Source organism: Eschrichtius robustus, chromosome 1 (assembly GCF_028021215.1).
Source record: "Eschrichtius robustus isolate mEscRob2 chromosome 1, mEscRob2.pri, whole genome shotgun sequence".
In the NCBI taxonomy this organism is placed as follows: Eukaryota; Metazoa; Chordata; class Mammalia; order Artiodactyla; family Eschrichtiidae; genus Eschrichtius; species Eschrichtius robustus.
This window is the reverse complement of record NC_090824.1, coordinates 150,021,199-150,038,755: the sequence shown is the minus strand read 5'-3', so window position 1 is coordinate 150,038,755 and position 17,557 is coordinate 150,021,199. Positions and strand designations below refer to the sequence as shown.

Sequence of the window (17,557 nt, the reverse complement as noted above, 5' to 3'; positions counted from 1 at the left end):
TGGATGAATATGTGATAGTACCTTTACATGAAGTAATACTGTACTGCAATGAAAATGAAGGAACTATAGCAGTAATCAACAACATGGATGAATTTCACCAAGCTAATACAAATGAAAGAAGAGAGGTGCAAATACTAAATGATTCTATCTACATAAAGTTTGAAAAGCAGGCAAGCAAAACTATAGTTTTAAGGATGTCTGTGTAGGTAGATGGTAAAACTATAAAGAAAAACACGAAGTTACTGTAAAAGTCATGATATATGCCACTTTGGTAGGTGGAACAATAGGAGTATTTTGGGGGCCCAATTATAGAAACTAGCAATATTCTTTGGGGTTCTGTGGTTACATGGTTCATATGATAAATCCTTGATCTTTTAAGTTTTTGTTTTGTACACCTTTCTGTATATGTATTATATTAAAAGTTTTTAAAATAAATATAATACTTTGATATAAAGTAATTATAATCACAAATGTGGAGGCACTTTTAAAACTATGAGCATGTAATGTACATTGTAGTTATACTATTAATTCTGAAATTTAGAGAGAAAAAAGTTCACACACACATACATTCACACTCACAAAGATTTGGCAGCCTTTTGAATCTTTGAACATTATTGTCTGCATTGGCAGCTAGATATGCAGCTTCATCTTGAGATCATGAAGCGAGTCAGTATAAAAGGACAGGCCAACAAGCTGAGGATGGCAAAGTGGAAAGCTAGAAAGACTGTGGGTCCTCAGTGTTGAGCTGTTGAAGGCACTGAGCCTGCAACCACTTTTCCCCAAGTCTTATGTGAGATAATAGATTTTTCTCATTCTTAAGAGAAAAAGTGAAATAAAATACAGGCCACATCTAGGGGAATATTTGATAAATGAATAGGCATTTAATGTACTTGAATGTACAATTCAAAAAAGAAACCCAACTAGTATTTTAAAAATTGAAAAGCATGTTCCTCGTTGATAGTAATCATGAGATTCAAATAAAAATGCAAAAAAAAAAAAAAAACAGCCCCACCTAGTAATTGCCAACTATTACCACTTTTTATTGTGACATGGAAAGCTGATGAAGGTGGGTGAAACTGATGATCTGGTTATGTGTTTGTGGCATTGGAAATTAGTAACAGTCGTTCTGGAAAGTTTTTGACAAGATGTTTCAGTAGTCATAATAACCTGTTTTCCTCTAAGCCTAGTAATCCCATTTCTAGGAATCTCTCCTAAAGAAATCAATCAGACTATGCAAATGTTCATTGCAACTTTATTTATAGTAGGGAATAATAGGAAAATATCAACATATTCAACAGTATAAAAATTAAGTAAATTAGAAATTTCAACTGAATTCCAATTTTTAGTTGTGATTTAAAACTATGCAAAAAATATACACATGGAAGAAAAAAGGAGAAGAAATCCAAAATGATTATAATAGTTATGTTAGAATAGTGGAACTATGTGTTTTCCCTCCTGTTTTCTAGTTTCTGAACTTTCTGTGATGCTATATTGATATGGTACATCTATAGTCATAAAATTATTATAGTAAATTAGAGCATTCATTTGTTTTTTTCCTTGTAAAGTGATTTTTTGTATTTTATCTATGTTATTGTCCAAATAAAACCTGCTAGTTTTGTATGTATTGTAAATTGTATATATCTTTCATGGAGGCAATCTGCTTATTGCTTATGGTTTACTAGGTAAATTTCTCTACTGAGAATTTACATTTAATACTCAGATAATACTGTAACTTAGATGACTTTGGGAACTCTTTTTAACTTTGGGCCTCTTTTCAAAGATCCAGCATAATGTAAAATTGCCCAAATCCAGCAGTTTCACTTTTTTTAAAACATGTTGAGAAAGAGAAAAAAATACACTGGACTAGAAAGAGCTCAACAAGCTCTTGGAGTTGATATGGGTTGAGTGAAGGTAATAAGGATTTGCATTATAGCAGAGGCAGTGGCAGTTAAAAAGAAGAAATGGGTAAGGAGAAAGGCATTATAAAGAAAGAAAAGCTTGATAGCTCTGTGAAAGTGGGGATGGAAGCGATGGAGGATGACAGTAGTACAGGTGTTTAAAACAGGTTGAGTTTGAAATGACAGCAGCATATCTGGGGAACAGTGCCCACCAGATAGTTGCATGTGGACTGGAAATTAGGAGACACAAAGCAGAACTACAGATTTAAGAGTCATACTGAGGCAGTGGTTGAAGCCATGGGGATACATGAAGTCTCTGAAAGAGAAGGAGACATGGGGCTCTTTGGGGCTGTGTACCTAGGAAAGATTGAGAGGGAGTACAGAAGAACCAGGATCTCATGATTGTTTTAGATCATAAGTTTCTAATGGACAGAATCCATATTGTTCATCATATAGGAATTTTCACTGAGTCAAGTAAATATGTCATCAGTGATTTTAAAACCCGTGGTCTTTTTAAATTTTAGAAACCTCATTCACTTCTTTATACAAATGACATAATTTTATAGACTTTTAAAGTATATTTTTATTTATTTACCTATTTATTGAATAATCAGCTGAAAGTTTGTCAGATTTTATGAAAAAATTGTCAAATATGATAAAATTAATTCTTGAACCTTGCTTTGGATGAATTTTTCAGAATCTCTTGAGATTTTCAAAAGCCTCTGCATGTCAGTTCAACTTCTCAAATAGATTCATAGTAATAACCCTAAAAGAGTAGTATTAAGAACATGGGAGTGCTTTCCAGCCACTTCATTGCAGTATTTCAGATGATACGATATTCTGAAATAGAAGCCAGATTGATATAATTGAATGACTTGCCTTAGAGCTGTAGGACCATAATTAAGATCAGCTTTGTCAAGTTTCTGGAAGCATTAGTATGCAGTTTGCTCGAAAGCATTTTTGTCACATTTGTGTCAGGGCATAAGTTATCATAAAGCTTGAAAACACATTTTAACAAAAGTCACATTAAATTGGGTTTATTCATTTAGAATCAGTACTTTATTCCTAAATTTGTAGGCTGTGACAATATGAGTTATATCCTTAAAGTATATACCTCAAAAGTCTATCCCAACAATGTCTTCATTTTTGTCATAAAAAATGAACAGGAGGTAAGAAGGCACACATTAGGCAGTATATCACTACACTCCACAAAATAACAAATGGTGCATATAAGATTATCTTGTTTCAGTCTGGCAAGTTACCAAACTCTTACATCATCCTGTAATCGTCTGCTGCAGACTCTGACTTTATACTCAGAAATATCGTGCTTTTAGATCCCCTTTCATTCTTGTAATTTGATTCTCATGGGTTACTATGGTACCACGTCTAGCTGAAAAGCATCATAGATTCCACATGGGAAAAGCACATTAGTGCTTCTTGATAATGCGTTTTTCTAAATTACACCTTTGCATCATCTTATAATGTATTTGAGAGGAAATACTGCTTTATCCTTCAGATTTGAGTGCAAATCAAGTAAATAAGAATCTTCTATATATTATCAGAGAAATTAAGAACATATATTCATGCCATTATTTAAGAGAAGCATTTTTAATTTGCACTTACATTCTACTGGTTTCTGTTAAACCTTCAGGTTTTTGTATAAAATTATTTGATGAGCATTTTATATCCAGATGACTTGCTTAGCAGTTACCTCTGCCCAATTCATGGATGAGCTCTGCTCCACAGGGGATGGCCTAGTGCAGAGCTTGTTTTTTTAACAGCACTGCTTTCTGGAGCTTAACAGAGTGCAGGAAATTGCTTTCTGGGGTGTGGAAAGGAGATTCAGCCCAGATTTAATACATACCCCTTCAAGATAATGGAAGCAGAATGCAGGAAATAACCTCATAAGGTTAACTGAAGTATCAGTCCCCACAACAAAATTAAATCACATAATGAATTAAAAATGGTAGGTCACTTGGTAAAAGTTTTGGAGAAAGCAAGAGGAATTGGGTGAGAGTAACTTGGAGGGGGAAAGAAGCACTGATCATCTGGAATCCCAACATTTTGAATGACAAGTGCTGAAGAGATGCAGGCCAGTTCCTAAGTGCTGCACCTCACTTCTCTGTTTTCTTTGTCCCTTGAAAATGTTCTGGTTAGGATCCAACAAAGTTGATTATATCACATTAGCAAAACATTAATTTTTAGTTTCTCATATAAATCACCTAAATAACGTATCTTTTCAAACTCTAATATAAGCAAATATACTGAAGCATTCATTTCCTTCAGCAGAACTTCAAGAACTTAATCTCTTTCTAGTTATATTTTTTAATTTTAGAATTTACATATCTATTCATCAGTTGACCCTATTCATTATATATTTTGTTCCTGAGAATGTTTTATAAACTGCCAAACACTACATGGATTTTAGTGGGTTTAAATATTTCTCTTCCAGTCAAGAAACTTCCATAGAATTAGAATGATCTGATAACCCAATACAAAAGCTCTTAAACTGAAAACTATGTGCAGTACATAATTGGTTTTTGTCAGTAACTCATTGCAGTACTCATTGTACTACATTTCACTTTTTAGAATAGTCTTCTCAGGGTGAGATTTTAGGAAGGTTTTAGGCCAGTGTTAAGCACACAGCAGATACTCAGTTTTGGTTAGTCCCTGCATGTATTTAACACAGACATGTATATATATTTGTAATATCTGGTGTCTGTTTATTTTTGGAGGATTCTTTTTTTTTTTAATTTATTGATTTCTGGCTGCACTGGGTCTTCGTTGGTGCGCGTGGGCTTTCTCTAGTTGCGGTGAGCAGGGGCTACTCTTCGTTGCGATGCATGGGCTTCTCCTTGCGGTGGCTTCTCTTGTTGCGGAGCATGGGCTCTGGGCACACGGGCTTCAGTAGTTGTGGCACATGGGCTCAGTAGTTGTGGCTCATGGGATCAGTAGTTGTGGCTCATGGGCTCTAGAGCGCAGGCTCAGTAGTTGTGGCGCACGGGCTTAGTTGCTCCGCGGCCTGTGGGATCTTCCTGGACCAGGGCTCGAACCCATGTTCGCTGCATTGGCAGGCAGATTCTTAACCACTGCGCCACCAGGGAAGTCCTTTTTGGAGGATTCTAAAGTTGTCTTTTTTGCTTTATACTGGAAGGAAAAGAACAGAATAAATACAACTGCCCTTTCCTTGTGACAGTCGCTGAAGCCATGGACTCTGTGCTTATCTGCCCCACCTTTCCTTAGTCACACTTTGTTCATTCATACTTTAGTGTATTTTTCTCACATTTATTCATAATGCCTGCCTTCTGTCATCTTTTGCCCTTTCAGACTGCTTAAATAGTTGATCCCACGAAGTCTTCCCTAATTAAAAGCCCACATGCCTGTATCAGTGCTTTGCTTTCTATTTCCTTGTAAATTTTGTGTGGTTACATTTCATTGTGTTGCCCATATCTTAAGTATAATTTTGACATCTTCGTGTCTCTGTGGTGTATGCCTGTTCTTGCTAACTAGGTGAAAAGCTGCTTGAAGACCATGTAGGGTTTTTTTTTTTTAATCCCTTCCTATAATCTCCTCACTGCATAGTGCTCTACACCTAATAGACATTTAAAAGTTTATTTCTAAATTGTAAAGGTAGTTCCGTGTTGTCTGATTTTAGATGGTTGCTACTATTGACGTGTGAATGCTGAGTCCCACCCAGAGAATTCAAGAGGCCTCTTCAGCCCTCCAGGAACTTCTAGTTCACTATTCTGAATATTTTATTTTTGGTTAGCTTGTAATAAACACTAGGAATGGAATTCTTAAGCCAACAAAGTTTTCTTCTATTCGGTGCCCTTAAATTAACATCTATATACTGTAATAGAGTAGAGTTAGATACTAAGCACTATTCAAAATAGAATAATAGTAAAACATTCATGGAATTAAGTCTCTGTTGCTAAAAGTACACCATATACATGGTAAACTTAATTTTTTATGTTTTGATTATTATAAAGCTGATGATTATTTTTAAAATATGGAATAGTAGAGTGACCTATGCTGTATTTTTTATGGGCAGTTAACACTACATCTTAAATTTAGTAATTAAATTTTCACAGAATATTTTAAAAATATATCATGTAGTTAATGTTTTCTGTTCTCACCTGCTTTATTTAAGATTTACTTAGAAATCAAAATAGTATATGTAGCCTCTATTTTATAAATGAACATTTATGTTCCCGTATATTGTTACTTTACTTTGTTTTTGATTTGTGACATTATCTCCACCATTGAACTGTAAGCTGATGAATAGTAATAGGATACTCTCAGTTGCAACTGACAGAAAACCACCTCAATTAGGCTTAAATAGTATAGGGTATTTACTAACTTATATGTAACTGAAAAGAGCCAGAAGTGGTATAGACGGTAAGCATGGTAGGGCTTTTACTTCATTTATTTTCAGTTCTCCTTTCTCTGTCAGCTTTTTTCTCATTCTGACTTTCTTCTGAGTCTCAAAATGGCTTGAGAATAAAATGCTTCCCCAGTCACATTTGGAGGAATGCAGGAAGGAGCCTTTCTCACTACCATATAACAACTGCTTTACCTAGGTTCTGATCACTGTGGTGAGGGAGAATGCCGTATACTCATTGGCTTGGGCCTAAGTCAAATGCCCATCAACAAGCCAGTCTGTGGCAAGGGGGATTGAAGTGGAGTCAGCCCCACCCAAACCACATGGCTACACATGAGGAGGACTAGAATGACTGCAGTATCCATGAAAATAGGGATGATCTCTTACATTAATTTTCTATCTCAACTGGTGCCCAAATGTACTGTGTATATACAATAGAACATATACCACACTGTATCTTTTTCCTTATTTCCTCTCTAAGAAAGATAGACAATTCTTTAGGGAAAGTTAAAAAGTAAGAATTAGTTGATTGAAGTCAGATAAATCACAGATACTTAAAGAAGACCTTAATGGCAGCTAAAGAACAGAACAGGTACAGGTAGAGCTATAAGGAAGAAGTACTTGGTGAAAATAAGGCATTAGAGCTGAGTGCTAAATAAGCTTCAGTTAAGGAGATGCCCTGATACCTAGTTCTGTGCCCAGAACTTAGTAGGAGTGCCTTTGTTGTCGCGAGAATGAATGAATAGGCTGGTCTCAGGCATCTTCTTATATATCCCCATTATCTTGGTCCCCAGTAGGAGATGCCCCATTAGAAACATATTTTGTGTTTTAAGTTTCTGTCAGCAGGTCCAAGCAGTAAGACTGGAAACAAGTAGCATTAGTCTTAAACTTTATATGTATTTCAGACTTGCTTCACTCTCTTTGCTTATTTTTAAAGTATTCAAAGATGACATGGTTAGATATTCATGTTTTATTATAAAATTCACTTGAAACTGGGACTGGGGAAAACTTGCATCATATTTGTACCAAAGAATTTTAATGACTCGTTTCATGTTAATGAATGGTATTTCTTTTTTCCAGGGAATGGATTTGTAAACTCAAGAGCTTCTCCAAATTTGATTGGAACTACTGGTGCAAATAGTTTAGGCAAAGTTATGCCTACAAAGTCTCCCCCTCCTCCAGGTGGTGGCAGTCTTGGAATGAACAGTCGAAAACCAGATCTTCGAGTTGTCATCCCCCCTTCAAGCAAGGGCATGATGCCTCCACTGGTACGTTAAACCTTTCTTCAATTTCATTCTTTAAAACGTGTATTTTATACATAGTGTATATTCTCCTTTGCAATTTACTGTACTTCCATAGACTCTAGACCTTTTCCTAATGAGTATTTCTATTTGAAATTAGCATTTGAAGAGACAAGTGTATTTTAAATATACAGAAATCAGATTATGAAAAAACAGGAAATCTACCTAATGGTTATTTAAAATTAAAGCTAAATATGGAGAAGTTATTATGTCAATTTTAATTTACCAAACTGGAATCTTTGCTTAGAGGTCTCATCCTCAATTTGATAAATTAAACCTGACTTAAGTACTTCTTCTCTGTGCTCTGCATACTTTCAGTAGTTTTTGCACATACTTTTCTGTAAGAGAAACACTAAATTATTTGTTAGAAAATTCTACATACCAAAGAGAACTATTGTAGAATAGGAAAGAATGCATAAAAACTTGGATGAGTTGTTCTCATAATCTTTGTTTATTCCTTCTGAAATAACCTTCCCGTTTAACTCTTATAAGAATACAGGTCTGCCCACCCCAGCCCTTAACAATGTTCCAGCCTCATTTGCTTTTGAATCCTGTGTTTATAAGAAGAGGAAAATATGTCTATCCCCCTTAGCTTTCTATAGAAAAAAGTTAGAATATATATGCAAGCTTTAAGACCATTCTGATTTTAGCAACTGTTTGACTACTAACCATCAATGTGATGTGTCAGGTGGTCTTTCTACTATGCAGCTGCTAAACTGGCCATTTGATTGTTTTCTAAGTGAAAGTAATGCTATCAGGCTTTAGATAATAATTCTACATTGTATAATGATTTATAGATTCCCAAACATCTTTATATGCATTGTATCATTTGATTCTCAAACAGTGATCTTGGCAGGTAAGATAAGGAAACCAAGGGAAGGTTAGTACTGGTCCAAGGTAGCACAAAAGAGAAGCAGAACCAAAACCCTTTAAGTCAAAAACAAAGTGCTTTTTCATTCGGAGATACAGAAAAGTGGAAACCGTTGCTTCCAGCCTAACACTGAAAAAATGTTGGGCAAACAATTTCATAGTTTTCCTTGAACACATTGTAGTGCTGAGATTTCAGGGCAACCAACTGGCCCAGACTCTAGGGAGAGACAGATACTGCAGGGAGAGGACATTGGAGCACTGACTTTATCTGGGCAAGACACAGATAATAAGAGTTAAGCTAGGGTGATTGGTGAGTTGCTGGAGGCCAAGTGTTCACTGGCAGGACTCTGTAAAACCCCTGGGACTGCTATGTAGGGAGAGTCTTAAGCCCTCTTGCAGGCTTTTTCTCCATGAACCCCACTGGGTGCTCACAGAAAAAATTGGGAATGTCCTGAAAAAGTCTCCTTTGTGGTGTACAACGGGAAGAGAGGGGAAGAGCAGCCACTGCAGTAGGGGCAAAAAGATCTACCCAATATTGCTCAGTAATACAAAAGGGATGAAGTATTTATTCACAACAATATAAATGAATCTTAAATGAATTTTGCTAATTGAAAGAAGCCAGATCTCAAAGACTACATAGTATATATATGATTACATTTATATTTCATGATGGAAAATGCAAAACAGACAAGTGGTTGCCAGGGGTGGGGAGAGGAGTTGAATACAGAAGGGGTAGTATAGGGAATTTTTGAGGAGGTGGAACTATCTGTGATACTGTATTGTTAGATTCATGAATCTATGCTTTTGTTAAAACCTACAAAACTGTACAATACAAAGAGTGATTTTTTTACTATATGCCGTTAAAAAAAGTCAACCAGGATTCCAGGGGAACCCAAGATGAAATACAGACCATGATACATGAATATAATGTTATTACAAATGAGTGATATGATGATACTGAAGGGGATGAGGAAGAAAGAGCTGGTCTAAATAACTTTGGAAACTGTTCTGACTGGACACCATAAGTATGGAGACCAAAAAAAATTGCATGAAATCACGGTGCTCAAGATGGTAAATTTGTTACACACATACACAGCCTTAAACAAGTAACTACTATACATTGTAGATAAAGAAAGCCAGGTTTCTCGAGAAAAAACTTACAGTTAAGCAGCGTGGGTGGGGAAGGCTATAATGAACCCTGTTTTTTGGGGTTGTAGTTGGAGGTTTCAGCATGAACTTTTTTTTTTTAACATATATACAGATAGATAGATACAGAAATAGATGTTGTGTACACATGAATTCGTATACATCACATATTTCCTAGCTCTGACTGCTGAGAGGGTCTTAAAACAATGACACCTGGTAACTGAGCACACCTCGCACTCAGATCTTAGTTTCTAAACACCATTCTCCAATAAAAAGGATCAAGACTTCTTGGAGAAGTGATTGATTGTAGAGCTAGGGTCAGGAAAATACACAATGAGCCAGAGGTGCCAGAGTATAAGGAAATGTATGTCAAAAGTCAGAGGAACCCAGCCTTTCAGAGGAGCTCCCAGTGGCCAGATCTAGAACAATTTAAGCAACAAAATAAATAACAATATTATTGGATTATAACACAAGAAGAATAAAAGAATTAAAAATACTGAGACTGTTACTAAGTAATTGATTGAATAAATAGAGGGAGAAGGGACAACTCTTCCTTAGAGAAGAATTCTAATTAATACAGGTAGAAAGAATGAGAGAAATGTCAAATCACCATTATAACACCACAGTGCAGACCTTGAAGGCAAAGTCAATGGATGAATGCTAAAATTAGCAAAAATTTAAGGATAAATGGAGTATTTAATAAATCTCAGAATGTCTCTCCCCAAATAATCGTTGATTACAAAAAGAAAAATAGTTATTTTATAGTGGAGAATCCTGGAAGACACTACCTTAACCAGAAGATCAAGGTTAACATCACTGGTAATGGGATGACATGTGTCTTCTGATATCATGTGCTAAGAGGATCATGTCACCCCTGTGGTCTTCTTCCAAAAGTCCATGCTGTCTGTCCAACTATGAGAAAATATCAGACAGACCCAAACTGAAGGACGATCTCCAAGATACCTGACCAGTACTCTTCCAAAGTTGTCAAGGTCATGAAAAACAAGGAAAGACTGAGGGAACTGTGGAGACCAGTGGAGACTAAGGATACATGACAGCTAAAGGCATATGAGATGCAGGATCTGATCCAGGACCAGAAAAAAGACATTCATGAAAAGACTGAAACCCAGGAAAGTCTATAGCTTTGGTTACTGCTACATGCAATTTTGACAACTGCATCCTGTTTCTTCAGGGTGTTAACTTTGGGGGAAACTGGATGAGGTGTGTGGTGGTGTGCTCTCTTTGCAGCTGCTCTCTAAGCCTAAAACTATTTCAGAATACAAAGTTAAAAATACATACATAGAGCCACAGTTGATTATGGAAGATTCTCACAAGAATAACACTTCAGAGACAGCACCTCAATCTGGTTCAACAGTTCAGGGAGCTCATATTTCTCATATTCGTCAACAGCCGTGTGGCTGACGGGGTCTTGGTGCACTGGCCTGGTGTCAGGCCTGAGCCTCTGAGGTAGGAGAGCCGAGTTCAGGACATTGGACCATCAGAGACCTCCTGGCCCCACGTAATATCAATCAGCGAGAGCTCTCCCAGAGATTTCCATCTCAACACTAAGACCCAGCTCCACCCAACAGCCAGCAAGCTCCAGTGCTGGACGCCTCATGCCAAACAACTAGCAAGACAGGAACACAACCCCACCCATTAGCAGAGAGGCTGCCTAAAATCATACTAAGTTCACAGACACCACAAAACACACCACTGGATGCGGCCCTGCCCACCAGAAAGACAAGATCCACCCCTACCCACCAGAACACAGGCACTAGTCCCCTCCACCAGGAAGCTTACACAGGCCACTGAAGCAGCCTCACCCACTGGGAACAGACACCAAAAACAACGGGAACTACAAACCTGCAACCTGCAAAAAGGAGACCCCAAACACAGTAAGTTAAACAAAAAGAGAAGACAGAGAAATATGCAGCACATGAAGGAGCAAGGTAAACACCCACCAGACCAAACAAATGAAGAGAAAATAGGCAGTATTCCTGAAAAAGAATTCAGAATGATGATAGTAAAGATGATCCAATCTCTTGGAAATAGAATGAAGAAAATACAATAAACGTTTAACAAGGACCTAGAGGAACTAAAGAGCCCACAAACAACGATGAACAACACAATAAATGAAATTAAAAATTCTCTAGAAGGAATCAATAGCACAATAACTGAGGCAGAAGAACGGATAAGTGACCTGAAAGATAAAATAGTGGAAATAACTACTGCAGAACAGAATAAAGAAAAAAGAATGAAAAGAATTGAGGACAGTCTCAGAGACCTCTGGGACCACATTAAACGCACCAACATTCGAATTATAGGGGTCCCAGAAGTAGAAGAGAAAAAGAAAGGGTCTAAGAAAATATTTGAGATTATACTTGAAAACTTCCCTAACATGGGAAAGGCAATAGTCAATCAAGTCCAGGAAGCGCAGAGAGTCCCATACAGGATAAATCCAAGGAGAAACACACCAAGACACATATTAATAAAAGTATCAAATTTAAATACAAAGAAATATATTAAAAGCAGCAAGGGAAAAGCAACAAATAACATACAAAGGAATCCCCATAAGGTTAACAGCTAATCTTTCAGCAGAAACTCCGCAAGCCAGAAAGGAGTGGCAGAATATAATTAAAATGATGAAAGGAAAAAACCTACAACCAAGATTACTCTACCCAGCAAAGATTTCATTCAGATTCGACAGAGAAATTAAAACCTTCACAGACAAGTAAAAGTTAAGAGAATTCAGCACCACCAAACCAGCTTTACAACAAATGCCAAAGGAACTTCTCTAGGCAGGAAACACAAATGAAGGAAAAAACCTCCAAAAACAAACCCAAAACAATTAAGAAAATGGTAATAGTAACATACATATCGATAATTACCTTAAATGTAAATGGATTAAATGCTCCAACCAAAAGACATAGACTGGCTGAATGGATACAAAAACAAGACCCATATATATGCTATCTACAAGAGACCCACTTCAGACCAAGGGACACATACAGACTGAAAGTGAGGGGATGGAAAAACAATTTCCATGCAAATGGAAATCAAAAGAAAGCTGGAGTAGCAATTCTCATATCAGACAAAATAGACTTTAAAATAAATACTATTACAAGAGACAGAGAAGGACACTACATAATGATCAAGGGATCAATCCAAGAAGAAGATATAACAATGGTAAATATTTATGCACCCAGCATAGGAGCACCTCAATACATAAGGCAAATGCTAACAGCCATAAGAGGGGAAATCGACAGTAAAACAATCATAGTAGGGGACTTTAACACCCCACTTTCACCAATGGACAGATGATCCAAACAGAAAATAAATAAGGAAACACAAGCTTTAAATGACACATTAGACAAGATGGACTTAAGTGATATTTATATTTATAGGACATCCCATCCAAAAACAACAGAATACACTTTCTTCTCAAGTGCTCATGGAACATTCTCCAGGCTAGATCATATCTTGGGTCACAAATCAAGCCTCGGTAAATTTAAGAAAATTGAAATCATAACAAGTATCTTTTCTGACCACAATGCTATGAGACTAGATATCAATTACAGGAAGAAAACTAAAAAATAAAAACACATGGAGGCTAAACAGTACGCTACTAAATAAACAAGAGATCACTGAAGAAAACAAAGAGAAATCAAAAAATACCTAGAAACAAATGATGATGAAAACACAACCCCAAACCTAAGGGATGCAGCAAAAGCAAAAGCAGCTCTAAGAGGGAAGTTTATAGCAATACAAGCCTACCTCAAGAAACAAGAAAAATCTCAAATAAACAACCTAACCTTAAACCTAAAGCAATTAGAGAAAGAAGAACAAAAAACCCCAAAGTTAGCAGAAGGAAAGAAATCATAAAGATCAGATCAGAAATAAATGAAAAAGAAATGAAGGAAACAATAGCGAAGATCAACAAAACTAAAAGCTGGTTCTTTGAGAAGATAAACAAAATTGATAAACCATTAGCCAGACTCATCAAGAAAAAAAGGGAGAAGACTTAAATCAACAGAATTAGAAATGAAAAAGAAGTAACAACTGACACTGTAGAAATACAAAGGATCATGAGAGATTACTACAAGCAACTATATGCCAGTAAAATGGACAATGTGAAGAAATGCACAAATTCTTAGAAAAGCACAACCTTCCGAGGCTGAGCCAGGAAGAAATAGAAAATATAAACATACCAATCACAAGCACTGAAATTGAAACTGTGATTAAAAGTCTGCCAACAAACCAAAGCCCAGGACCAGATGAGTTCACAGGTGAATTCTATCAAACATTCAGAGAAGAGCAAACACCTATCCTTCTCAAACTCTTGGAAAATATAGCAGAGGGAGGAACACTCCCAAACTCATTCTGTGAGGCCACTATCACACTGATACTAAAAGCAGACAAAGATGTCACAAAAAAAGAAAACTACAGGCTAATATCACTGATGAGCATACATGCAAAAATCCTCAACAAAACACTAGCAAACAGAATCCAGCAGCACATTAAAAGGATCATACACCATGATCAAGTCAGGTCTATCCCAGGAATGCAAGGATTCTTCAATATATGCAAATCAATCAATGTGATACACCATATTAACAAATTGAAGGCTAAAAACCATATGATCATCTCAGTAGATGCAGAAAAAGCTTTCGACAAAATTCAACACCCATTAATGATAAAAACTCTCCAGAAAGTAGGCATAGAGGGAACCTACCTCAACATAATAAAGGCCATATATGACAAACCCACAGCCAACATCGTTCTCAATGGTGAAAAACTGAAACCATTTCCTCTAAGACCAGGAACAAGACAAGGTTGAGCCCTCTCACCACTATTATTCAACATAGTTTTGGAAGTTTTCGCCACAGCAATCAGAGAAGAAAAAGAAATAAAAGGAATCCAAATCGGAAAAGAAGAAGTAAAACTGTCAGTGTTTGCAGATGACATGATACTATACATAGAGAATCCTAACATGTTACCAGAAAGCTACTAGAGCTAATCAATGAATTTGGTAAAGTAGCAGGATACAAAATTAATGCACAGAAATCTCTTGCATTCCTATACACTAATGATGAAAAATCTGAAAGAGAAATTAAGGAAACACTCCCATTTACCACTGCAACAAAAAGAATAAAATACCTAGGAATAAATCTACCTAAGAAGACAAAAGACCTGTATGCGGAAAACTATAAGACTCTGATGAAAAATTAAAGACGATACAAACAGATGGAGAGATATACCATGTTCTTGGATTGTAAGAATCAACATTGTGAAAATGACTATACTACCCAAAGCAATCTACATATTCAATGCAATCCCTATCAAACTACAAATGGCATTTTTCACAGAACTAGAACAAAAAATTTCACAATTTGTATGGAAACACAAAAGACCCTGAATAGCCAAAGCAACCTTGAGAAAGAAAAACGGAGCTGGAGGAATCAGGCTCCCAGACTTCAGACTATACTACAAAGCTACAGTAATCAAGACAGATGGTACTGGCACAAAAATAGAAATACAGATCAATGGAACAGCATAGAAAGCCCAGAGATTAAACCCACACACATATAGTCACCTTATTTTGATAAAGGAGGCAAGAATGTACAATGGAGAAAAGACAGCCTCTTCAATAAGTGGTGCTGGGAAAACTGGACAGCTACATGTAAAAGAATGAAATTAGAACACTCCTTAACACTGTATACAAAAATAAACTCAAAATGGATTAAAGACCTAAATGTAAGGCCAGACACTATCAAACTCTTAGAGGAAAACATAGGCAGAAAACTCTATGACATAAATCACAGCAAGATCCTTTTTGACCCAGCTCCTAGAGAAATGGAAATAAAAACAAACAAATGGGACCTAATGAAACTTAAAAGCTTTTGCACAGCACGGGAAACCATAAACAAGATGAAAAGACCACCCTCAGAATGGGAGCAATATTTGCAAACAAATCAACAAAGGATTAATCTCCAAAACGTACAAGCAACTCATGCAGCTCAATATCAAAAAAACAACCAATGAGCAGAAGACCTAAATAGACATTTCTCCAAAGAAGATATACAGATTGCCAACAAACACATGAAAGGATACTCAATATCACTAATCATCAGAGAAATGCAATTCAAAACCACAATGAGGTATCACCTCACACCAGTCAGAATGGCCATCATCAAAAAACCTACAAACAATAAATGCTGGAGAGGGTGTGGAGAAAAGGGAACCCTCTTGCGCTGTTGGTGGGAATGTAATTGATACAGCCACTATGGAGAACAGTATGGAGGTTCTTTAAAAAAAGAAAAATGGAACTACCGTATGACCCAGCAATCCCACTACTGGGCATATACCCTGAGAAGAGCATAATTCAAAAAGACACATGCACCCCAGTGTTCATTGCAGCACTATTTACAATAGCCAGGACATGGAAGCAACCTAAGTGTCCATCGACAGATGAATGGATAAAGAAGATGTGGCACATATATACAATCGAATATTACTCAGCCATAAAAAGAAACGAAATTGAGTTATTTGTAGTGAGGTGGATGGACCTAGAGTCTCTCATACAGATTGAAGTAAGTCAGAGAAAAACAAATACCGTATGCTAACACATATGGAATCTAAAAAAAAAAAAAATTTGGTTCTGACGAACCTAGAGGCAGGACAGGAATAAAGACACAGACGTAGAGAATGGACTTGAGGACACCGGGAGGGGTAAGGGTAAGCTGGGACGAAGTGAGAGATATACACTACCAGATGTAAAATAGATAGCTAGTGGGAAGCAGCTGCATCGCACGCACAGGGAGATCAGCTCAGTGCTTTGTGACCGCCTAGAGGGGTGGGATAGGGAGGGTGGGAGGGAGATGCAAGAGGGAGGGGATACATATATAGGGAGGGGGGAATATATATATACATATAGCTGATTCACTTTGTTATACAGCAGAAACTAACAACATTGTAAAGCAATTATACTCCAATAAAGATGTTAAAAAAAATACATACCTATATATAATGGAGAAGTATACCCCCAAGAAAAGGAGCTGAGAAAAAATGACATTTAGGATAGTCATTTGGCTCACCTTTCATGAACTGGATGTGGAATACCTGCCACTATCCTTCAGAAATAAAAACTGTAGGAAGTTTCACTTAAGGTGTAGAAATATGTTTATAAGAATTACTAATAAACTACAATACTTAAGGACAAACTACAAGTTTGACATTTAGCAACTTGTCAGTTATCTTGATCTTTTTTTTAAGAGATCATGAAGCATCTCCGTGGAATTCTTAAAATTTGCCACAGAAACTATTTACACCCTTATCCATTTAAGTTATATTGAAAACTGTACATACACACACCCATATTATTTTGATGTGTCTTACAGTTGGAGATGTGTGAAGACATCTATAACAAAACAGTTGAAGAGCATTTTGCCCACATTTGAAATAGAAGTTTATAGGCCAGGTAGTTGTTTTTCAGAGTAAATAATGAGCTTCCCTCCTATTTTACACCATTGTCTGCTTTCACATTGGGGCTTCATGTATCAGTGATGCTTATTATAAAGACACCTTTAGCAGATTGACAAAGAAGCTTGACTTATTCAAGTAAAATAATAAAAAAAACTAGATTGTAGATTATTTCTAGCATATTAATGCTTTCTAGATGTGTAGGGAAAAAAGGAGCAATATGTTTCATTCATCTTTTCTGTATGTGATTTATCAGTTCATTTCTCCTCCAGTCTCATTTTCTTCATATATGTGATTTTTCTCCATTGAAATTATTATATTCATTTGAAAACTGTATTTGCAAATGATAAACATATAAATTTGTATTATTTAAAACTATACTTACTAAATGTTTGAGTTCTTGTTGTTTCATAACAGTGTGCTAGTTACTGTGGGAAATAAGAAAACAAGATAATTTCTGCCCACCAAGGAGCACAGAATCT

At 36.4% G+C, this 17,557-nt stretch overlaps 1 protein-coding gene across 6 annotated transcripts in view; it reads left to right on the top strand.

Annotated features, from left to right (window-relative positions):
* The window catches only part of MEF2A (myocyte enhancer factor 2A), a 159,348-nt gene that overhangs the window by 128,283 nt on the left and 13,508 nt on the right, over nt 1-17,557 (top strand). For all 6 annotated transcript variants that reach the window (XM_068556858.1, XM_068556869.1, XM_068556875.1 and 3 more), the window contains one exon: nt 7,360-7,547. In XM_068556858.1, the coding sequence (XP_068412959.1) occupies nt 7,360-7,547 (188 nt within the window). The remainder of the gene's footprint in view (nt 1-7,359; nt 7,548-17,557) is intronic.